This window comes from Ascidiella aspersa, chromosome 4 (genome assembly GCF_963924565.1).
Source record: "Ascidiella aspersa chromosome 4, kaAscAspe10.2, whole genome shotgun sequence".
NCBI classification, from domain to species: Eukaryota; Metazoa; Chordata; class Ascidiacea; order Phlebobranchia; family Ascidiidae; genus Ascidiella; species Ascidiella aspersa.
Genome location: NC_139450.1, coordinates 28,956,519 through 28,980,465, shown reverse-complemented (window position 1 = coordinate 28,980,465; position 23,947 = coordinate 28,956,519). Strand labels below are relative to the sequence as shown.

Here is a 23,947-nt window from a genome sequence, read left to right as displayed (position 1 = left end):
TCTCTGCGTAACATTCTGTTTTTTTTGCTTGAAGTCAATTTTGGTGTCTTGCCGTCTGCGTAAAGTTATTTGTTACGAAATAATAAGTTACGACATAAACAAACACGTCATCACCAGCTGATCTAATCTTACTTTGTTTTCACATCTGTTGGTTAAAAATTAATTGGAAGACATCTTAATATGCTCAGCGTAACATGAGTACGAGTGGAAAAATGTGCGTAGTGTCTTTTCAGTAATGCACTTCAAGAAAGAGGTGTTTCAACGTTAATGTTGCTTAGATTTGTTGTTAACTGACTTTGTGTTTTGTCAAGATTGTGCGCACCTGATTAAAAAGTTTGTATATTTGTTACAATGGCAAGTCCCAAGACGCGCGAAGTACTGAAGGAACTAAAATGCAAGAATGGAAACAAAGTAAGTATTGTTGTCCAATAAATACTTCATGTTTGTTAGCTTGGTTTTCCGACATGTGTTGACCAATTTTTAAAACAAGACAATAAAGATGATTAAAATACTTCTAAATATTTAATGTTCTGTTTACAAGCTGTTAGACAGTCTTGAACATTCGTATTCTTAGAAAGATTGTGTTTTTAGCTTACAACTGTAAACAACAGTAATAAGTAGAATATTAGTTTGCTCTGTGGACAAGGGGACAAAAACATACATGTCGGCCAGGTCCGCCCAACCAAGCAAAATAATCAGTTAACGCGCACCTGTTTTTCAACAGATCAAACTGTTATCCTAAAAAATAAATATGCACCCTAATTTGCCATACTTCCCTAGTGAAGACCTTTGGTGCCCACGGTTGCCCAATTTTATAGATTTTTAGCGACGTTATGCCAAAGTCATTGATGGAAAGGTACTGAAAAGCAATCTGGCAAAACATATCTAGCTCTGTCTAGTTTTGAGAAACTACTTTTTTAGAGAAGTTTTACTGTACGGTTATTAAATCTATAATTTGCCATCCTGAACTTCACTTCTAAAATAGTAACTGGAAAATTAGTATGCCTACTAAAAAATTGTAGTTTGAATCAGGGCTGCAATATCGGACTTGGGACTCGCGGAGTCGGTTTGTTTTGCTGGAGTCAGACTCGGGACTCCATTAAGACCACGTAAAACTACCCGAGTCCCGAGTCTGACATGCACATGCGCAGTACTAAATTTTAAAACTGATATGGCCGCCAACTGGAAATCGTAAAGGTGAAATAGCATATGGTGGAATTTTTTCCAACCATGGGTAAATTGGTGAAATACAGGCTGTAGAGTTGGGGACGGTCTCGGGACTCAATGAAATCATACATATTTTCCAGAGTACATGCATTTTGTGATTTAAAGCTATTCTATGTTGTCTATGAACCACAACTGTATTGCAGGCTTGTTTCGAATGTGGAGCGCTTAACCCGCAATGGGTTTCCGTTACTTATGGCATCTGGATATGCTTGGAATGTTCGGGAAAGCACAGAAGCCTGGGTGTGCATCTCAGTTTTGTTCGCTCAACTACCATGGATAAATGGAAGGAGAGCGAATTAGAGAAAATGAAGGTAATTAAAATTTTATGCTACTTTAAGGAATTTTTTAACACCGTAAGGAAATCAGAAATTAAAAAATTGCAGTAGTTTTTGTTCATGCTTTTGTTGATGATTATTATGACAAAGTATTTTCTTCATATTTCTTTGATCTAACTTGGTGTTACCTTCAGAAATTGTTTTTAGTACATTTTATTTTTCTGAAGTTTAAAGGCTCGCCAAATTAGTTTTGCTCTCATTTAAAGCTAGTGCCATTCTAGATTTAAGACAGTGCACTCAAATTTCCAACTGTTAACACTAATGTAAATAATTTGCCTAAAAATCAATATTTTCTTGCTATTATTAGCCTTTCACTTATTGATTCATTTTCACTCCAGGGAAATGTCCAGTGTTCTTGGCTTTGTAGTGCATTTAATTGCTGCTATTGATTATGAGGTACAATTGGCTTGCTAATTAAGTCACCAAAGTACCATGTACACAATATTTAAACTAAATCAAACGATTTAAATTCTTTATTCTACCCAAGAGAAAATCTGTCAAGTAATGAAAAATTATAATAAAGAAAAAAATGGAAGTCATAATAATTACAATAGGTACAGTTAAGTATTTGAACAAATGTTGTGTTTTACACAAAGTGTCGCAAAAAAAACAACAGCACCCTGATGAATTTGAAATTTAAATTTGTTTGTTGTTTTAATTTGTTCTTTTAAATATGAAAAATTGTAAAATAGCCTTTGAAAAAAAAGAAGAACAGTTTTTTCTAAACGTTACAGTATTTAGCTGAAAATATATTCCAAGTAAAAAAGTGTGCCTATTACAAATTATTCTCTTTAGGCTGGTGGAAATGACCCAGCACTAAAGTTTTTCAAGTCTCACGATGATTATAGCGAGGGCTGGACAATCCATGAAAAGTACGGGAGCAAAACTGCTGCTCTTCTTCGAGATAAAGTAATAAAATATATTGTTTGGTGTTGTTTTAGATCAGTGTATAACCACCATCTAAGTTACATGTACACCTTTTAATTACCAGAAGTCACTTTATTCAGTTTGTTGCTGTTTGTGCCACAACATTGTAAACTAACTTAAATGATATAGCTACCGCCACGGCCATGGAGTGCGTTAAGAACAACTTCAGCCCGATTTCCGGGTCACCATCTGTCAAATTTATGGATTTTCATTGAGTCCATTTGTGGATATACAGCAATCCACTTATAGGGGTGTGCATATAACTTATCACCTCACAATTTGTGTTAAATATTCCAACATACGCTATTCCAACTTTACTATTACCAGGTTTCGACCTTGTGGATTTCAAACTTATAACTGCCCATGCGCCCCTAAGACTCTGGACTTTGGTAGTTTACTCCTACTCAAGTCCCGAGCCCATTTACAGACTTCACAGTCCTGGCTACAACGATTAAAAAACTTACATTCTCCATCAAAGTTCTACCTCTATTAAACACAAAAGAAACAAGTTCTTTCAACATGCAATATCATTATAAGCTTGACATATATAGTTGAATGTTGATCAACTGCTTTTAACAGATGGTTGATATCAATTTCTTTTAAGGTATCAACCGTTGCAGCAGGAGACTCGTGGGATGAATCCACTTCCTCTGCACAGAGCTATGTTCCTCAGCAAAAAGCATCATCTGGATTAAGCTCTAATCACAGGTAGGTCCACATTATATCATTTTTAGCTTTGAATCAATTAATATTGTCAACACTGAATTATCTTTGTTTTTCACCATTGGGGCGTTTTTTTTTCTAACCAATACAAAAGTGATTATAAAGATTGTGACAGTTCTTTGTGCTGTTGCACATTATGACAGAAATTAGTCATTTTACATAGTGTAACTTTTTTTACATCTTTTAGGCCAAAAAAGTTTATTTAAAATAGACGAAACTTAACATGAAATCACAAAAATTGCATTTATGTAAAATTAAAAGATATAGTTTTGAGATCCATGGCCTCATAGTCATGCCTATATGGTAATTCAGAAAAAGTTTTGAATACTTTTTGTCAACTAAAACTGAGCTATAGAAATTAATTCGGCACACTAATAGCGCACATAACTTTGCTAAATTCCAGGGCGTTTTGATGCCTTGTTAGAATTCAGAGTGTTTAAAAACGCTCTGCACACAACACCCACGTTCGGCGCCTATGCCTGTAACCACCATAAACAGTTTTTCATTTTTATTCCTATTTTTATGTTGAAACTATAAAATTACTTGTATTTTACCTCAACTTTTATGACAAGTTTTGTTGTGTATCATTTAAGAAAAGTTTTTGTTTATTCTTTTTTTTCTGTGTTGTATATGTACATAATTTTACTGTGGCTTCCCTTCAAATTATTCTTTTTATTTTAATGGCAGAAGTTCAGCCGCAGCATCAGCTAAAAAAGATGGAAATGACATTGACGATTTTGAATCCTGGTTGGCACAAGATGACAGCTTCTATTCCCAAACTTATGCTCCCAAAGGTTTACATATACATATTTTTAACAAATTGTCAGAATAAAAGATTGTGTGCATTAGGCAGACTTGGACAACTTGATTTATTTTAGCTTTTTAAAACTAAATTAGAATTAAAACTAAAGCATTTCAGTTTTTCCAAATTAGATTAGAATGTGTGTTATGTGTGCCAATTTTAATGCCTTTTAGCATAGCATATGCTTTTCAGAATGTGAAAATTATGTTCCAACCAAAGAGTTTGAATTTAATATTTTTTTGTTTTGATTGAGAGACTAAAAATGTTGTTGGACAAAGTAGCATTTTTGGTAAAATCTGAATTAAATTAGAACTAGAAGTTGAGCACACAAGCAATTCACAAATTAGATTAAAATTAAAATTAGTCGCATTTTGCTGTAATTCATTGAATTAGAAAACTAGACTTATCTAGTTGCCCAAGTCTGGCATTAGGCATGGAATTGAGTGGACAAGGCAACTTTACACAGTATCTCTGCCAGAGGTGTAAACACAAATACAGAAATTGTATGTTTTTTACATTACTGTTTACACCTGCAAGATGTCTCATGACTTGGTGACTAATGTCATGCCAGGATATTGTACATTTATATGTAAACACCTATGACATATATTTCAGGGTTGTTTCTTGTTTACATAAATCCCTCATGCGAGGTAAAAAACATGTGAGGTGAAATCAAATTGAAATACATGTTAGAAGTAATACTATCACAAATTTTTTAAATTATAAAATGGGTTCCAAATTGTACCAATTTTTTGTTGCTGGCAATAATATTACAATATATTAACATTTTTTGCAGCTGACTCTAGCTTTAACCAATGTTGTTAACATCATTTAACCAATCACTTTATCTGATATAACATGTAAACACTCATTTTGAGTACTGGAGTAGTATGCAAAATGCCACTTAACTTTTGAAAGATTTTATTTAAGATTATTTATAATAAGAGTTCAACTTTAATTAAATTTGATTAAGTAACCCTAAAATCACCTATTTTGGTTGATTTTCATAAATTATTCCATTAACTTTCTGCTGGAAAAAATTGGTTCAGAAATATGCTTCATTTATATCACAGGCTCGTAGTACAATACAAATTCAAAACTTACATTTTGTTACATGAAAAAATATCATTAGTTATCTCTGATAATTTTTCATCGGAGCCTATACCCAATGCCAGGTTCTAGTATGGATACTTGTCCATGCGAACTAGGGTTGTTTCGGTGCAAATGCAATGGCCAATCAGTTTTAGCATTTCAGCCATGGTCAGCAACTTAGCTGAGCTTGTTTCACTGTGAAATGTAATTTTGATTAAAAATAGCTTAAGTGATGATAAAGGTAACCAAGTTTTCCAAAAATAAAGCAATTTTTTGCCTGGCAATCTAAATATTACATTTTAACGATTTTGTTTGACCGATTTTGCCTATTTGTCAATGGTAATGACGTTATTTTATATTGAATCGCACCGCCCTGCTTACTGGGTCTAGGTATCAGAATAAAAACATGAAGTATAGAACAGTGCTTCCCAACCTTTTTCAGTTCGCGACCCACTTTTAATGCAAGTTTTATTGTGCGACCCACAAGGAGATATGACCAAACGAATGAAATACAAATTAAAAAGAAAGAAAAATAATGTTTACTACTAGCGTATGTACAGAAATAGTTAATGCGACTTATTCTAAGTATTTGTTACATTGTTGCATAAATGTTACGTAATCATAATTAATTAAATGCAATAATTTTCCGATCTAATAGAAAACTTTAGAAATGCTTGCCGACCCACCCGAAATAAACCCACTGGTTGGGAAGCACTGGTATAGAAGATCGCTAAAATATTATCACCACGTTTAAAATCACAGAAGAATCCATGCCGCGTCAGCCTGCTTCCAATTCCAAGTACCAAGGCTTCGGAAACAGCCCAGCACCAAAGGACGACCCCGATTCCGACTTTTTCACCGGGGCCTTTTCCTCCCTGTCTTCCGGATGGCAAGTGGCTTCCAAGTGGACCGCCTCCGCCGCCACAGTTGCCAAAGAAAATGTAAGGAATTAAAAAAATGGTATCCTAGTTCAGCGGTCGGCAAACTTTTTTTTCGTGGCCCAATTGAAACACAACGTGAAACGAGTGACGTCACAAAGTTACGTCATAAAACACTTAAATCTTGAAAACGGGTCACTAGCGTAATGCGATTACGTTAAGCAGTATAGCTGTATTACGGGAATGTTGTAATGCGTTGTAATGTTTCCTGTTTGTTGTTTTAATTTCGATGCTATTTAATGTACGTTTTTTTGCTTAACAGTAGAACCGTAAACTTTAGGCAACACCTGTCGAATTAACCAAAGAGCTCAAAAAATGGAAAACTGTGTTGTGGGCAGCGTTTTGGAAACAGGTCATCTTGAAATGACTTCAGTCCCAATCAAGTTATTTCAAAAAAACAACTTTAGTCTAATTTAAATCTTTTGCAGAAAATAACAAGTCGAGTTCTAAACAAGTCATTTGGATGGAAAAAAACGCTAAACTATTAAAATTGGTATACTCGTCCGTGTATGAGCAAATCCAAAAACGCAATATATGACAAGCAAGATAAATAACCCAATTTTATTATAAACCAATATTGAAAACACTTAATTTCAACTCAAGTTATTTAACACAATGACTCAAGTCCAAAACAGGTCATTTTTGTCAAAATACGTCTAGTCATTTTGCCCAAAAGACTCAAGTCAAGTATTTTTGCCCGAAGGCGTGAGTCTCGTATTTTTTTCCAAAAGGCTTAAGTCAAGTTGTTGCCCTAAACCTAAAGACTTGAGTCACGTCATTTTCATTACAGTATTGTTTATCAGGTTATTAGTCACTTCCTTAAACCAAAGCCATCTTACATATCGCTCTGTTTTGTGCCGAATGGGTCTCGGCGGACCGCGAAAGCCTCGCATATAGAGCTTAGTAAGTCGAAATTAGCGGCGAGGATTGCGCATGAATAATTCACGCCAACCAACCAAGCAACCAACCTATCTAACCTCTTGTGTGCCCAGGCGGTGAAATTGGGCTCTCAAGCGTCGACCATGGCCACCGACATTACGAGCAAGGTAAATGAAAAAGTGGTAAAGCCAACACAACAGAAGATAACCGAAGGCAAGGTCGTGGACGATCTTACATCTAGCGTGTCGACGTGGGCCGGCAAGGTAACTATTATTATTGGCCAAATATCAGGGATGGGCGAAAATGCGTTAAGACGGATGGCAATTTCGGTTTCAATGATATACCCTTGTTTGGGTGATATTTATGTATTGGTTAGATTGCAGTGGTTCCCAACCTGAGCGCTCTGGTTTATCTGGGGGTCGCGCAAGTTTAAACTTAAAAGGGGTCGCGAGAACGAAAATGTTGGGAACCACTGGGTTAGAAACAGCAATGTATTTAAAGATAAGCCATTGCTGCGCTTAGCTGGCGAGTAATCGACTTTTGGTTAAAAAAGACGGTTGAAATTCTGCTCTAAAAAATCTTACCAGTAGGCTATGACAATCCGTTCGCACCTGTCGTCTTGTCTAGTTTTATAAAAGTGCGTCGGTTAAATGCAGCTACAAAATTTTGGTCTTGGTTGAGTATTCGGATTGGAACGAAATTTCAATTCGCAAGCCAAGGGTGGCCATTTCGGTTCGTATTCAATAGCTGTTTGTAGAACTAGTGCTTGTTGAATACATAGACAGTCATGTGTTGATTGCCGAAAAACCATAGCTATATATAACTGGCGATTATTACAGTTTTGAGTGACAAAAAAGTGCCTGACATGGTATCGGTGCTAATCAAACATCAAGGCAGTATTTATTAATTACAGATAATTAATCCATAGTTATAGTCCGCTAAATGCAGCTACGCGATGGCAGTATTTGCCGGATATTAGGGATGGGCTACATTTTTTGATTCGCAAAGGTGGCAATTTATGTTTCTACGTTTAATACCTGTCGCCTGTTGGTGGTATCGGTGCTGATAAGATTCGAAAAATCAAACATTGCCTTTTGTAAAAAACTTTCAATGATACTTAAATTTAATTTATCTTTGTCTTAAGAAAGTTTAAATTACATGTTTGGCAATATAACAAATGTTCTGTAGCATCACAGAAATCAGCCCATCGAAAGTCTATTTTTTGCCGTGTGTTACTATGTAATTCAAGATAACTAAATGCCGTTATATCGATCAACATGCGAATCTCTTTATTTGCCTAATGCGCCGTTTTTTTTGTTCTTTAATTGAGATGTTTTGCCAATTTAAACCAAATACACACATTTTTATTTTTTCGTTTAAGTAACTTCGCGTGATTAGGGTGAATTTCAGCTGCTTTTCCACACGAGAACCTTAGGTGTTTTTATGTTCCAATGTTTTTTGACCTAGCGTGTTTAACTGACTAACGCCATCCCTGAAAATTTGCATACCCCACCTCCCAAGCAAAATCCCCGATCAACCCCCTGTATATAAAATACCGGAATTTTAAAACCACGTTCAGATAAGCTTGCCATCTTTAGCAAAAAATAGGTAGTTTCAGCGTAAATAGGAAGACAAAAACTTTCCAAATTAAAGGGACAAAACAGCACATTGCCTTTTTCGTGTAAAAATTTACCGTTGTTAAACTGCATAATCTTTCTGCGGTTTCGTTTAAATTCAAAAGCTTGAGAATTTAAACTCTGAATATTGCTATTATGGATGATTTTTGTCAAATAGTTTATGTTACATCGTTTCTTTTTTGTTGCAGTTAACGAATTACAGCAAAGCGGGCTTCAGCAATTTGTCCAACCTGGTTCAGAACAAAAAGTAAGTGCCTAAAACTAGGTTATTTAACATCGGTTGACAGTTATTAACATTTTTTTAAATTGTGAAACAATAGCTTCTCGTGTTTTGATATAAATACTTTTATAGTGTTTAAATCCGAGTGTAAATTAGGTTTCGCCTTGGCGTTCCTGCTAATACACACAGAAATACACAAAAACACAACAAAAACTACAATACAATACATATACTGGACATAGCTAACAATGCTATAGTTAATTGCTAATTAATATCAACTCATATTTTTCGCTAAGATCTTGAATGGGGATTTCGGAAAAAATCCCATTATATTAGGAATACAAACCCGGACAAGGTGTCGATGTCGTAACGTTACCTAACTTTAATATTGGTGTATGTGGCAATGTTTTTTGTTCATAACAATATTACCTCATCCCGAGGCAACTGGGGTAATTTTTTCTCATCTTTGTTTTCAAAGATAACAATTACCGCGACATCTTTGAAACAAAAAGTGTCGAACCAGTTTCTCGCTATTTCAAAAACGCCGCTATCAAACTAAAAAAAATTCTGCTTAATCAATGGCAAAATGGTTTTCAATAAACCACTAAATTAGGAGTAAAGCGAAGCTGTTTTAATTTTTTTATATACATAGTTAGTTGGGGAGAACCTTTGGCCTTTAATTGTACACGAATAATCATGTTGCGATTTTACTCTTAACACTTCTCCACAGTCTTCATTGATTTAAAATAGATTGATTTTTCGCTCTCCGAATATAAGTATTGACCCGCTGAAACAACAAATTTTGACAAGCAAAGTATTCCGAATTACCGAGGTCTCTACGTACCAGTGTTATGAACCAGTTATTTTGAAAAGACTAAAGTCCCAGTCAAGTTATACGTAAAATAACTCCAGTTTAAGTCGAGTCTTTTCGAATAATTAAATAAAGCAAGTCAAGTCCCAGTCAAGTCGCAGTCAAGTCGTAATTAGAGCAAGTCCTTCATAAAAATAAAACGTTGAACTATATTATAGCTGATAAATTCGTTCGATTATGAGCAATAACTCAAGTAAAAAATAACATCAGCACATCACTCAGCAAGAACTGTAAATTGTTTTACGTGCAATAATTAAAATATATAAAATATAACCCAACTTTATGAAAAGTTGATTAATGAAAACACTTCGTATCAACCAAAAGTCATTTGTCCAATTATACTTAAATGAGGTCAAGTCATTTTGCCCGAAAGACTTAAGTCAAGTCAAGTTGTTTTTCTGAAAGACTTAAGTCAAGTCATTTTGCCGGAAAGACTTAAGTCAAGTCAAGTTATTTTACTGAAAGACTTAAGGCAAGTCATTTAGCCCAAAAGAATATTCAAGTCATTTTGTCCAAAACATTTAAGTCAAGTCCAGTCTTTTGAAAACATAGACTTAAGTGTACTTTAGTCGAGTAACATTTTAAACCCGTACAGAGCAGTGTTGTAATGACTTATGTCAAGTCATTGACTTATCTTAAGAAGTGGTCACAACACTGCTCTGTACGGGTTTAAAATGTTACACAGGGCTCAGAGTCACACTCGTTTCCTTCTTTCCTTAGCGAGCCGCAAAAGCCCGAAGACGCCAACCAGGAATTCTGGGACACGTTTGGTGTGGCCGAGCCTTCCCCCGCCTCCACCCCTGGCACCTACTCCACCAAGTCGACGTCATCACGCACCGAGTTCGATGACGTCATCGGAAACAAGCCCAAGGCGACACCATCGGCACCCAGGAGCGAGGAGGTCGACCTGGAAGCCTGGCTGAACGAAGGCACCGAACCCACAGCGCCGCCAGCCACGTCACCAGCAGTGACGTCATCGGGAGAGGGTGGCAAGGACTCGTGGGGCGGCTGGGAGGAGGTTGGCTGGGACTCTGTTGACGTCACAAAGCGGGACAATGAGATCAGCGTGACGTCGTCGAAAAACGATTGATGATTGGGAAACAGCGAGTTCTTATCGCGTTCTTGTTTTGTGGGTGAAGCGGCGGACCGGGGTTCGGGGGTTAAATAGGGGAGGGGGGGGTTCTCTTGTCTTGTTCACCCGCGAGATTTGCTCGTCGATTCGGCTGCGACAAGGCGCGTGAATAGCGCGGGCCAACCGTTGCGCGCTTTTGTGCTTTTGTGCGATCCACCTGTAACCCGACCCCACCCAGCTAGGGTTACCTTTTCACTTGCCCGACGCCCCACCCCCCTGACCCGGCTTTTTACGACGCACAGGTTCCCCGCTCTTCTTGTGTTGTGTATCCCTTGTACGCACGCCAGCCTTTCGGCGCTCCAACTCATCTAAAAACTTCCCAACCACTTTATTATCGCGACAAAGTAGGTTTCGTTCGCTCGTGTGTTGTCTCTTGTCGCCCGCATTTTCGTACCGAGTGTCGCGGAGCTCGTAGGACACTTGTTGCTGGTGAGTTTTGTGTCGTGCTACTTTTTATTAGAGTATAACAACGTTTTCCGTCGTAAAGAGTATATTTTCTTCGTTATCCCTATAGCAATAGCGAGTGTCGTTTCGCGTGTGTAAGCAGTTCCTAATAGGGAAAAACGTCGTTTAAAACCTAATAATAAACCTCTAAGTACCTGCTAGTAAACGCAATATATAGTTTTCTGCAATCCACGCCAAATCGCCACTGTCCAGTTATAGTGACGTAACGCAGTGTTATGGCAGCGTAAAATTTCAGCGTTCCGGTCTGGTTACAATCGAGCTAGGTTAGATTTCAGTAATGCATCCCGGCCTGCTGCCAGCAAACAAGTGGTGTCGGGTGGTGGTAATTCTATGATAGCGTTTCGAGTTCGGCCAAACAAGACCCCGCTTTGCCTGGCCTGATGTATAGCATAGTAGCAGTAGTAGAGGTAGTGGTGATGATATAGTAGTAGTCGGTAGCACAGGTTTTTCAGTGTACTGCTGGTTGTCCTTGGTTGCAGACCATGACCGCGAAAAATGAACTGTGAAATGTCAAAGGATCTTTAGATGAAGGCGCACTCCTAAAGAAAACCATGTTTCAACAATTAAGTTAGTTATGTGTATTTGGAGCTCTTCCCATAATACACGGATGCTGGAAAAATCCCTTTTTCCTAATTTCCGAAGTCCGCTTTCGTAATGGTACGATTATCCTGTGCCAAGATGAGACAGGCAAATGCCCGATATATTGTATGGGGAACTAGCTTTCCTGTGGCACCCAAGATATTATTACGTTGGAATAAATCGTCAAGGCAGACCCGAATGCTTGCTGATATTTGTCTGTATTTCGGCAATGCAACGGAAAACGCCGAAATTCAAGACATCAACAGCGACACAGATCAGTTAATTAAAAGTTTAGAAATCTTCAGTACTAGAAAGCAATGGGTTAGTAATTTGCAAAAAAAACATTTGAAGTGGTTTATGCATGAATGTACGTTTGTACGCCTAGTTGTATGACAGCCCAAGGTGACCTGTAGCCTAACCGGAATATAACAAATGGATTGCATAAAGTTTAACGACCGTCCCACTTCCAGTAACAGTTTAACGCTTAAAAATCTATAGGCTTATGTTTTTATGTCAGCCGAACTTTGCAGGTTCTACGCTTAATTTTTCATTCTAAACAAACTACGGAAGAATTGTTTATTTTGTTGTTGTTTGCTGAACATAAACTTTGAGTTGATGTGGTGAAATGTTTTTAGTTTAAACTTTAACTTACATTGGAAATTTGTAGAAGTACAATGTGTACTAATACCTAGTATGGGTAACGAGATTATTAGGTCTGTAATGCATTCAGCTTTTCAATATCATGCATGTTTCTTTATACACAGCTTTTACAACACCGCAATAAATTAATTTGACCTATTCGTTCTAAAGAACATTTGCTGCCAAAAATGTCGGTTTAAATATTTAATTTTATAAAGGAAACGAATACCTTTAAACCTCACTGAATAAAGTGATCCTGGCATTCTATTGGCGTATTGTTTAATGGCTAAATTGTTCACAGAAACCTCATCGCTATGGCAACCGCCGTGTCCGAGTTCAAGACAGCTAGTGATGACGTCACACTGAGCGTTGTTACGTCAACCTTGTCGCCCCTACCCCCAAACCGCCCTTCTAGCGAAAGAGGTTGGTTGCTTAGAATAAGTGTGTCGAATGCTTTCCCTGGTGTGGGCGCCCTATTTTAAACAGAAAGCCTTTGGCCCATAGCCAATAGGCAATATTTTATCTTATACAATTAACTTTCAGTTTAAGCAAGGCGGACAAACTTGGAAAGTTCAGAGTCTTGAATAACCTCCATTAGCCATAGTAACTTTCATTGAAACTGGTGGCTGACCGACTGACCGTGGATTATAGATTAGGCGGGACAGGACTTGTATCTTAATGACTCTAGTTTAAAAGTATTACATTTTTCATAACTTTGCCGTAAGATGCGGTTATCTGGTCTTGATAATTCTAATGGCGTTTTATTTTGATTAAAAAAAAGCCTATTCGTTTTATTTTGTTTTTCGTCGAACTGGTTTAATTGAATACGGAAGACAGAAATCAGACACTCTGCTTGGTTGTCAAACTACACACAAACTCAAAAATATATAAGTGTGTCTTCTATTTGTGGCCCAGTTCCATATAACTGTTTAGTATTTACCGTTTACCCACCGGGATGCTAAAATCGCTAAAAGAAAATTCAAGTAATTTAATCAAATCGCGGTTAAAGGGTACGTGACCTTTGTTACTTATCAGTTATCACACCAGCAGTTGCTGAACAGAAAATTGCATTGCGGTTCTGTCCTTTAACAAAAAATGTGACTTGAAAATCAGTATTTTGAAAATCAGTTCAAGTCCACCGTCAGCAAAAAAATATATATATAGAATTATCATTCGCGATTTGTCAGATCTAAATAAGACTTGATTGTGAGGCAGCAATTGTTTTATCAGTATTTGTTTTATGCCAATAATTTCTTCAACCCAAACTCATTCACGGAGATTGCCTTTAAAAACGTATCTATGAAAACAAGGAATTCTGAGACAAGTCGACAATAGAAATTATATATCATTTCGGATAAAATGGACTAAGCCCCGCCCACTAAGGATCTGTTTAACAAAAAAATGCGGACAGTACAAACATGCGCGTGATGCAAATGTTGTGGCCAGACCGATTCCAATAGCGCCTTCTCCGATTTCAATTCCCTTCAAAACGGCGACGAGTAAGAAACCGCTGACTCCATAACGCCCCACAAGAATGGTAACACGAAACGACTATTTCGGACCAAGAATGGTTTGGGCGGGAGACCACACTCTGCTCAATACATTTTATTAATTCCAGTGCGTTTTTACGATTTTAGTTCTATACGTTTTACAATTTGCGTCGCGGGTTCTTAGAGGGTTGTCAATATGCCCAACGAGTATAACGAAAGATAACTGTCTGTTTTTAAGAGGAGGATTATTTTCTGCGCATAGAGGAGGAAAGCGAATTAAAACTGGGAGTTGACGATAGGTATTTTTTTTATTGTACAATACCCTTTAAACTTTTGTATAAGAATTTTCAGGTCAATTAACTTTATTTAGAAATATTTTACTTGTCAATAGAAGCGAAGCGACTTGAAAGAATTTCATAAGCATTACCGCCGAGTTTTCTTACTGATTTTTATTTGTTTGAATTTCTGTTGCAGCTTCAGGAATTGCTTTTGGGGTCTTCAGCTAGTCGCTACAGTTTTAACTGTCAGGCTAAATTTAAAACATCCCGACGTGTAAGTGTTTTTAAAATCTTGTTGGATTTCAATAAAAATTAAAAGCGATTGTAATGAATCGCAGCTGGCCCAATCAAGTAGGATCGTTCGCACTCCAGTCATAAGACCGAAATAAAAACAAGATCAACTTCGGAATAAAACACAGTTAGAAATAAGACCAAAATAGGACTAATACGTATAGACGTAATACTGTCTAAATCGGTTCCTAACCCGTCGAAATAGGACCTAAATGGCCCTAATCAGGCCTTTACTTAACCCTAACCCATTTTCTAACCCCACCCATTACCCACCAGGAACCAAAACCAGGGCCAAAAAATTCGATACCACAACATCGGCGCCCTAACGGTGCTGTTTAAACTATAGCGCTCAAACGCTGATCCATAAACGGCCAAGGCCAAACCAATGGTCTCGATTGTTCGATACCCTCTCCCTACGGTTTCAGGCGTTATTTTCGCCATTTAGGCCTTATTCCGATGAATTTATGACTTATTCAGACGATTTAGTTCTTATTCAATTACTGCGTATTTGACTTGATTATGTCGTTGGTCTTAATGCTTTGGTTTTATAGATTTTTCTTCATTCGGTATTGTTGTTTTCAGGTCCTATTGTGTGTTCCCGATGGTTCATGCCAAAGTGCATAAATCGAGCTTTCGTGAATTTGGATGAGCGCTACTCATTTAAAAAAAATTCACAGAAAAGTCAACACTATATGTTTGCCTACTTGTTATTGTCAAGTAAAAGAGAACAGCAGTATGTTAAATTTAGACATTAGGAGAAAGTTTATACTTATGCACACCTTCAAGTACTTGAAAGATGAAAGTGTAAAAATCTTACTAGCGAACTATAACGACTACAGATAAATAGTTTATGGAAAGCTTTTGCATTTACATGCAACACACCTTCAAGCTTTAAGTGGGATCGGCTTAGCATTTTTTCAAAATAAAATGGGTGTTACAATGAAACATATGTACACACATATATGTGTGCTTACAACTGAGATCTAGCCCTTCTGAAGCTGCTTTTTGACCAACGATAACGGCTTACGTATTATTAGTACACCGAAAAGCCATTGCAGACTCACCGAATCTGTCGATCAATGATGCAAGCAGAGCAGACTAGAAAAAAAAAATGGGTGTTTTGTGTAATCCAAGTATATGTGCCTTTCCTTAGATATTACCAAAATATTGATTTACCATTTTCTACGAAAGACCTATCGCAAATAATGTCAGTAGCATGACAAAATGTGGAAGATTGATGGTGATTCAGTGATTGTCAATTAAAAATCAAACTTAACCAATTAAAACTGATCGACTTTCATTTGTTTACATTTTGTTCATATCATTTATCATCTGTTTAAGCTTTATTCATAGCGGTATTAGTTTTGCAGCATAAACCATTGGCCCTTGTAGATAGTTCCCCAATTTAAAGTCCAAGCTATGCCTTATATTTAAGCTACCGCTAGAGAGAGAGGTTTACCCATTAAGGTTGTCGTATCAAAACGCAGATTTGGTTTTAATCAAAGCTTGCCTGTACTGCCTTGTAGCGGCGCTGTTTAGTCAAACCGCCGACCGCTACATGGCAGTCGCGTGTTGCCCTTTCGAATCTCTAAAGAAGACGTCAGCCTAAAGCCGCTTGTAGGCCGAATGTTGTGGCAAGAACCCTATTGTCAAAATTAAATAATTAAAATAAATAAACATATGGGTATCCAAAATATTTTTTGCTCTTTTTGTTTAGATTTTCAACCAAATCAGAAATCAAGTCACCTCCTTAGGCCATGGAGTAATTTTATGCATCATATGCCCTACTTATTGCGATTTCCTTACTAGCCTCTTAAAATGAAATTTGTCTTTCAAAAACCTCTTAATTTTTCCAAGTAGTATTTCATTTTGTTCTTACCGAAGTCAATTGATTGTCAAGCGCCCAGCGCAATGCAAACCGGAAACCAATTGAACAAATCCTCCTTATTCCTCAGAGATGACGTTGCCGACGCCTCCCCTGCATCCGCCGGCCATATCGCCGGTCACCCTGACAACGGTGGTGCCGGAGGGGGCCGGGACCCCGTCATCAGGCGTTGCCCAGCAACACCATCACCAGCATCAAGCCGAACCTTCAACGGACCGCAGCGACTCCGTCGAGAACGGTAAGTGCGACGTGTTACAGGAAAAGGCCAATTTCCCCTTTATACTTGCGCGAAAACGCGCACACGCAAACGCACACGCGCGCACACGCAAACGCACACGCGCGTACACACAAGCGTGCACGCGCCGAGCTCTTCTCTTAAGGGGGTCCTTGCGTTTTGTACGGCAACTCCGAGACTCGTAACACGTGCCGCGTTTTTTTCGACTTGGGTCGCAGACTGCAACGAGAACCGGCCTCAGCACGTCGCCGTCATCCAGCAGATGCATGACGTCACGCACATGACATCAGAGCTCGCGGAAACGTATCACCAGCATCAGCAGCAACAACAACAACACCATCAGCAACAGGAAGTGTCTTCGGCATACAGCAGTGAAGGTAGGAGGGATCCGGTTTTTTAACTTGTGAGGAAAACTTGGTCTGGATTTTGTGACTGCCACCAGCAAGGTCAACGTTTAGTGTTCGACCACCAATCAAGTGTTAGTGTGAAAAACGCTACCTATACCACTGCATGGGCTTAGATGTTTATCATACTTCTAACAACAACAAACTCAATTAATTTTGCCCGAAAAAGTTCAAAACTGAAAGTAACCCTGCGGCGGTCTGTTTAATTCGAGTAACTTTACACATCCTAATGTTGAAAAATTCTCTACCTATTACCTATACTTGTAAAATGCTCTACCTATACTTGTATAATATGTTGAAAATGAATAAAGTTCGAAAGCATTTAAAATATGCAAATGTTTGCTACCCTCTACTTCTATATATTCATAAGTATTAATATATTGTTGTTAGTCCTCGACAAGGACCAAGCCAAACGAACGTATTTTCCCTTACTTCCTTTTAATTAATTAATACAGAAACGCCGAACCCCTTAAATCTTTTAAAAGTCCTTGTTTAATTAAAATATCTTGAACAATTTATAAATACCGTGTTGACAATTAAATGAAGACTCTTGGACAAAACGTGTCAGACTGTTAAACTCTAACATATCTGTGTTAAATAATAATTCTTCTGCTTGTTGCGTCAAATTTGTAATGTTCAAAAAAATTGTTTTGTGTGAAAGCAGCGCACAAGGTTTGATTTACAATCCGCGATCTTTAGACTTGATTCTTACGTTAAGTATTTTCTTTTCTTTTATAGTTACCCTCATAAGTCATTTTTTACGTGATCGTTTGTCATTATATTGCAGGTGCACCCATTCCCTTGACAACGATCCACGCCCCCTACGCACCACAGCAATTCTTGTAAGTAAACGAGCGCTGTCGGTACGTGTGAAACTGAAAGGGTCATCAATCGTGTTTGCCCACATTCGGTTCTCGTGGGGGTTAATTGCCCAATTCTGAAATACGAGAGTCAATCAGCCCCGAAGCGGCTCATGCAAGTATCTTCGATATTTGGAAATTCAAAAAGTACTAATTTAAAAAAAATGCTACGTTTGGAAATATCAATACAGTTTAAAGCTTTTGTTGCAAGAAAATGTTCAACAAAAATTCCACACTAGTCATACCAGTGGTTCTCAACCGGCTGTCATTTCTAATGCCCAAGGGTGCCAAGAAATATTTGAGAATCTTTAAAAATTTGTGTTTGCTCAACTCTTACAACATTTTGTGTAAGATTAGAGTGGAATAAATTCAATTATAACTTCCTATGTTGTGTAGAGGTGATGTGTGTTGTTCCAGTTTCATTTATTGTTACATTTTAGTGATTTACGTACGGAAAAATCTTGTAGGGGTGCCGCAATCTATTTATTATTTCTGAGGGGTGCCGCTAGCCATAAAACGTTGAGAACCACTGAGTTATACATTTGTGTAAAAACACACATTTTTTTTTGAATCAGTCAAAAAATAATTAGTATTGATAAACTTTTTTTATTTTTTATTCGAGATAAAACTACAGGATAAAACAACTGCTGGTTTATAAATCCAACCTTTCAGTTTCACATTACACCGTAGGCCTAAAAAACGGGCGAATTAAGGCGACGCTTAACTATAGCATGCAGATTGGCACCAGGATGCATTATTAGGCATTAAAGGTCCTACACCGGTCGCTCAACCCCCCGGGTACAGTTATCGGCTTGAATGTGTTAGTCTATATAGTCTGGTCACTTCGATAAGAACCAATAGGAAGCGACTGGATCGGGGCTTAGGCGGTCGTTCTCCAACGTGGAAAGACAGTTGTACGCTGTTCTTAAGTAGTTGTCGTCCGTTGCTGGATAGAGATGAATTGGCACCATAGCCTGGCCTGTTATCCAGCTTACAAGCGTACGACGCAGACAACAAAACACCTATGGTCAATTAATTTTGTCTGGAAAAGTGTAAAACTGCTACGGTGGCCTGTTCAATTCGACTAACTTTATACATCCAAATGTTAAAAAAATGCTACTTGTACGGGCATTGATATTTCTTATACGTTAAACTTCTACCTCCTTAGTTGAAAATTATTATAGTTTATGTCTAGCGAAGATAAAGTGAACAGATTTTTCGCTGTTGGAAGATTGTGCGTTAAGGCAATCCAAACATTGTCAAACTGTGTGTCGCACAACGGTATTTAGGTTTGCAAATATCCCTACTTTAATTCCACGCTTTATATATAAGTGTTTCACTCTATGTAAATTGTACTTCGTGCAATACGAAAGTTGGAAACTTGAACAAAACACAATCACTAAGTAAGTTGCTCATAATTTCGGCAACTGGCTGCAGAAGCAGAAAAGTAGTAGCGTGCTTTCTCCACTTTTCAAATGGCGAAGTCGCGAAAAGTGTTGATAAATTAAAGAGGTTGGACAATGAGAAAGTTTGGAAAGCCGTGAAGTTAGCAATTTGTTTAGAACCCCTCAAAAAGAGTTTGAACCTCCTTAAAAGTCAGCAGTTGATACGACGTTTCCTGTCCCAAAGTCAGTGACTCAAACGCCGCCATTCCTTAGGGGTGACTGGCGAATACACCCCCCCCCACCCGAACCCCCTAAAAACGTGTTTGTGTCGCGACAAGCGAGAACGTGCCCTTAGGCAAATTGAAACGTTTTTTAGCCAAAAAGCGAGTAAAGCAACTCCTTTTGTTTCAGATTGCCCGAAACGGTGTTCGGCCCGTCTATCGCAATTCCCGTTGAGTCACAATACCACCAGCAGGTGACGTCACAATCGGAACAGGTAGCGACGCTGACTCGGCGACATTTTATTTATTTGTTTTGTCCCGGTTTTTCCCTGTTGAAACTTTCGTGTAACGTCGTGAGGTGAATCATTCATTTTTTTGCGACAGCCTTAATTAGGTTCGTGTCCACTCTTCCAAATGGACTGACTCTCTGTTTTTTGGAGAACATTTTTGGTTCGTTTTTCACCCCGTGGCCAAATTTAAACGTCCTTTATTAAAACATAGACACTCATTTCCGCGTGTGTCGGTGGCTCAATATTTCGACCTCTTTGCAAAAAAGGAAAAGCGAGTCAAATTTAAATGTGTAACCTCGTCGTTTACAATATTGCTCGTGGCCACTTTGTAATGGACCGGCCTATTTTGTGAACCGCGTTTTACGTCTTTTTAAAAGGGGGCCAAATACATAAGGCCGTTATGACGTAAAATGGACTAATGATGGCATGAGGTATTGCTGAGACATCTGTAAACTGCGAAATGTCGATTTTATCGAATTTTATGGCTTTAATATTTTTATTGAGTTTTCAAACCGTTCTAAAACCGGCCAATCTATTTTTCACGCATTAAACATAAGAGTGCCGGCCATTCAAAATTGTCCGTGTAAGCTGGCCACCTTGCTGACGAATCTCCCGTTTCAGATTTCGCCGAGTGCTCACGTCCTACCGCCGCCTGCGGCCGCCCTAGACTACGCCGCGATGCAAAGTCAATTCCAGTACGCCCGACTGCCCGCGGCCCCTCAGATTCCAGGCGAGTGACGTCATGCCTTCGGGTCGTGTCTCTGTGTTTCTTTAAAAAATATATATGTTCCTGTAACTAACAAAATGTCTGATCGTGGTTTTACTCGGGTTTTTAAACTTTGAGTTTTATTGTTTATGTGTTTCTTGGTTGCCTTCCGATCGTAATAAAGGTATATTTGAAGCCGCCATAAAGTAGAATTAACCATTAAACTACTATAAGGCTGCAGCCTTACGCGCTGAAAAAATTCATCCCTCAATTTTTTTAGGTTTAAATTTAGTGACACAGATCCAATCAGTACAGTACAGTTTTTGCTTAAAAACGAATAAGCAAAATTAGGCCCTTCTCTGGTAAACAGCCTGAGGCCTAGAGTACCCTTAATCCTACCCTGTTGGAATGTTTTAAATTGAAACGCATCTGATCTTATTGGATGATTTATCTTTGTCAAATCAATGTTTCTTTGGGGCAGCTAAACTTGCAATAGAGCCATTCGCCTTTTAAATGCTACTGTTAGTGTTTTATTACCTTTGGGCTTTCAAATTGGAAAAGTATGAAAATAATTATGTTCGACTGCCTCAACAAAATATATATTTAGAAAAGAGACTGGTTATCAAGTATTCTTCATCATTCTGGTATTTTTGCTGCTCCATCAAAATTGCCACAAATTAATAAACTTTTTACCATGTTGTAGTTTTTTTCAATTTGTCATCAAACTATTAGGATGCATATTCTAATTGTTTGTTCAAGTAAGCAAACCAAGACGTGTGTGCAAAAGTTTAAAGCTGAGCGGTTGAGTTTTTCCAAGTTTGTTGCGGCGCTTTTAACTCAAAATGTTCTTATAGTGAACCGCCCGGTGAAACTGGAGGAGAACACGCCTACGTCACAGGCGGCCTATTCTTACGTCACACAGGCGACTTTCCCGCCCCACGCGCCCTACGCCATCCCAATACAAGGTTCGTATTTTAATTAAGTTTCAATATGACAAATACAGTTTAATAAAAATGGTAAAACGACGCTTGTTGCGCCTTTATGCTTTGACTTTGGTCGCAGAGTATTTTTTGTGGCAAAAAACTTCAAGAAACTGTTTAAGACAACTGTGCAGAGGCGTAGCTAGGGGGTGCGGTGGGGTACATATGTCCCTGGGCGCCAAGGTACAGGGGCGCCAAAATGAGGCTTTCAAAAACCAAAATAAGGCTGCATTAAGATTTGAATCGTTTTTTCGCATAAAGCAAGGTTTATTATGTAAATGTAATAGAAAATGTGATCAAACATGGAGGAGGGGCGCCAATTTTATAGTTTGCACCCGGGCGCAAAATACCCTGCCTACGACTCTGCAACTGTGGGCTGATTGTGCTCCGCGACGAAATGTCGTTGTTCGGTTTATTACTTTGGTTTTTAATAAGGGTAAATTGCATGTTTATTAAAACGTTAACATACACATATGTATGTGTACAAGTGTATACAAGGACTGTGATCTTGTTTGTGTATTAAGAACACAGCCTGTATGTATAAGATCAACTTTCCTTCGAAAGTTACCTTTCTGGCAGTTTGTGTCTATTTTAACTCGCGCTTATTAGAACAAGAGCTTCAGTCGTGGCAACATTGTTAGTAGGCAAGGCCATAAAAATTAAACTAATAAAATTGGTAAACTGAGGAAGAACGTATCTAAAAAAAACAAGAGCGCAACATGTAGCAAGTAATTTTTTTTATTTGTAAAAATTAGGATAAATACCGAAATTTTACCAAAAAAAAATGCCTGAAAATACTTTATAAAAACACCTTCTTTCAACCTAAATCATTTTTTTTAAATACTTTGATCAAGTCAAGTGTCATCTGTCCAAAAGACTTAAGTCAATTCAAGTAATTTTAGTCAAAAGTCTAGAGTCAAGTCAACTTATTTAAAATCCGTGACTTAAGCGCACCCAAGTCTAGTCATTGACTTATGTTAAGTCATTACAACACTGTTAGTATACTGCTCACGAAATGTAGCATGTCGTTTTTCAACTGTTGAACCGTGCTTAACTTTTGAGTTGTGCAAACCTGCAACAAAAATACCCACATTTAGCAAAAAGCGGTTCTAACCTACCGCCTCAATTGTGCATGGGCAAAACTCCGATCACAAGATCACAATAGTAACAGGTTTCGACCCAATCCGAGTGCGTTTCTCAGCCGGTCTATATTGCGAGACGTTTTTTTCGCTGAGTTTCCGTCCAAACCGAAGCGGCTGTGATGATTGCCAAGTAAGGAGGCGTTTGTTTCGCGACAAACAAGACAGGGCGCACACAATGAGCCACGGAATGCGCTGCACAGTCGTCAGGACACAACCGGCCGTACATTCATGGCCGTTTTCTTTTTACGATTGGTCGGCTCCAGCCTTTTGGCCCATTTTTGTCGCTATTGTGAAAAAGGTGAAAAAATTAGACTGGCTACGAATAGGTCTTAGAAAAGTAATCAAGCCGGGAAAAATACAAAAAAAAATTTTTTAATTATGCAGAACCCTAAATATCGTAAAAACATTTGCCAAGTGGACAAAAATACATAAAAGTAGAAACTCGAATTTGAGGGCAAATTTGTCCAACAACCAGCAATGCGGCACAAATAACCGTTTTAGGATAAACTTAATGGTTTCAAATAACATATTCTGTCCCTTAATTTAATTTAATAAATCCCTTTGAATTAAATTTATTCAAAACAATAAAACAAAGATACCTGTTTGCAGTATTTTTATCCAACAAAATGACGGGCTTGGAATTTAGAAATAGTCAAGGTGTTGAAATTTTTTGCTTAATCTGCTTCCCGGTTGAAACACTCGGGCCAGGCGCGCCAGGGCCATCAGGGTATCGGGTTGCGTCCCGTTAGCGCCCGCGGCCATTCGCGCCCTGCCGGTGCCGCTCTCAATTTTTCGCGCTTGGGAACTGACGAGAGAGAGAGAGATCGGCAAAAGGCGATAAGCGGCGCATTTTCGCGACGGACTGACTAACTGGCTGGCGGCGCGAAAAAAACGAAGGAAGGCGGCGTTTTTTCTCCAATCGCGAGCTCTCGCTTTCGACCGGCATCCCCCTTAGTTAGGCATTGCTGTTGCTGCACTACACACAGCCGCTGGCCGCGAAAGAGATTATGTCGCTTTCCCACTGACTGACTGGCTGATTCGAGCAAGTAAAGCTGCAAAAATTAAGAAGACAAGTCGATAGTGGTTCATAAAACGCACTGCCGTTCAAAGTAGCTGAGCATAGTGAACGGCGAACGACATGGCAGCCTACCCGGCCATGTGGGGCCAGTATATGTACGGTAAGTCGTCAGTATCCCCCCTATGTGTGTACGTATGTGCGTCATATATAGTAGGGGTGTAAAATTTCAAGGGTGCCCGATTGTTGTGCTGCGCGCTTTCGCCTTAATTTGGCGTCGATCTGTTAGGCTTGGCCTT

General features: G+C 38.4%; 2 protein-coding genes across 4 annotated transcripts in view; both read left to right on the top strand.

The window, feature by feature from the left end:
- The first annotated feature begins 272 nt into the window (after positions 1-272).
- On the top strand, positions 273-10,825 carry LOC146157347 (ADP-ribosylation factor GTPase-activating protein 1-like). The gene is made up of 9 exons (XM_083388560.1): positions 273-411; positions 1,371-1,538; positions 2,358-2,471; positions 3,094-3,197; positions 3,900-4,006; positions 5,872-6,047; positions 7,037-7,186; positions 8,749-8,807; positions 10,372-10,825. The coding sequence occupies exons 1-9, from the start codon at positions 352-354 to the stop codon at positions 10,739-10,741; spliced, it is 1,308 nt and encodes a 435-aa protein (XP_083244686.1). The 5' UTR covers positions 273-351; the 3' UTR covers positions 10,742-10,825.
- Positions 10,825-23,947, top strand: part of LOC146157346 (protein phosphatase EYA1-like) — a 33,494-nt gene continuing 20,371 nt past the window's right edge. Inside the window, exons 1-8 of one of the 3 annotated variants that reach the window (XM_083388557.1) lie at positions 10,825-11,212; positions 12,768-12,889; positions 16,481-16,648; positions 16,864-17,022; positions 17,837-17,891; positions 19,706-19,790; positions 20,427-20,535; positions 21,366-21,476. In XM_083388557.1, coding sequence (XP_083244683.1) covers positions 12,781-12,889; positions 16,481-16,648; positions 16,864-17,022; positions 17,837-17,891; positions 19,706-19,790; positions 20,427-20,535; positions 21,366-21,476 — 796 coding nt within the window. In that variant the 5' untranslated portion in view covers positions 10,825-11,212; positions 12,768-12,780. Of the gene's footprint in view, positions 11,213-11,993; positions 12,149-12,767; positions 12,890-16,480; positions 16,649-16,863; positions 17,023-17,836; positions 17,892-19,705; positions 19,791-20,426; positions 20,536-21,365; positions 21,477-23,609; positions 23,812-23,947 lie in introns of those variants that run through there. The other 2 variants (XM_083388556.1, XM_083388559.1) reach the window with 2 other exon arrangements.

Coding starts and splice junctions, on each gene's coding strand:
- LOC146157347 (XM_083388560.1), top strand. CDS start 352: ATGGCAAGTCCCAAGACGCGCGAAGTACTGAAGGAACTAAAATGCAAG. Junction 7,187..8,748: donor TGTCGACGTGGGCCGGCAAG/GTAACTATTATT, acceptor TTTTTGTTGCAG/TTAACGAATTACAGCAAAGC. Junction 8,808..10,371: donor AACCTGGTTCAGAACAAAAA/GTAAGTGCCTAA, acceptor TTCTTTCCTTAG/CGAGCCGCAAAAGCCCGAAG.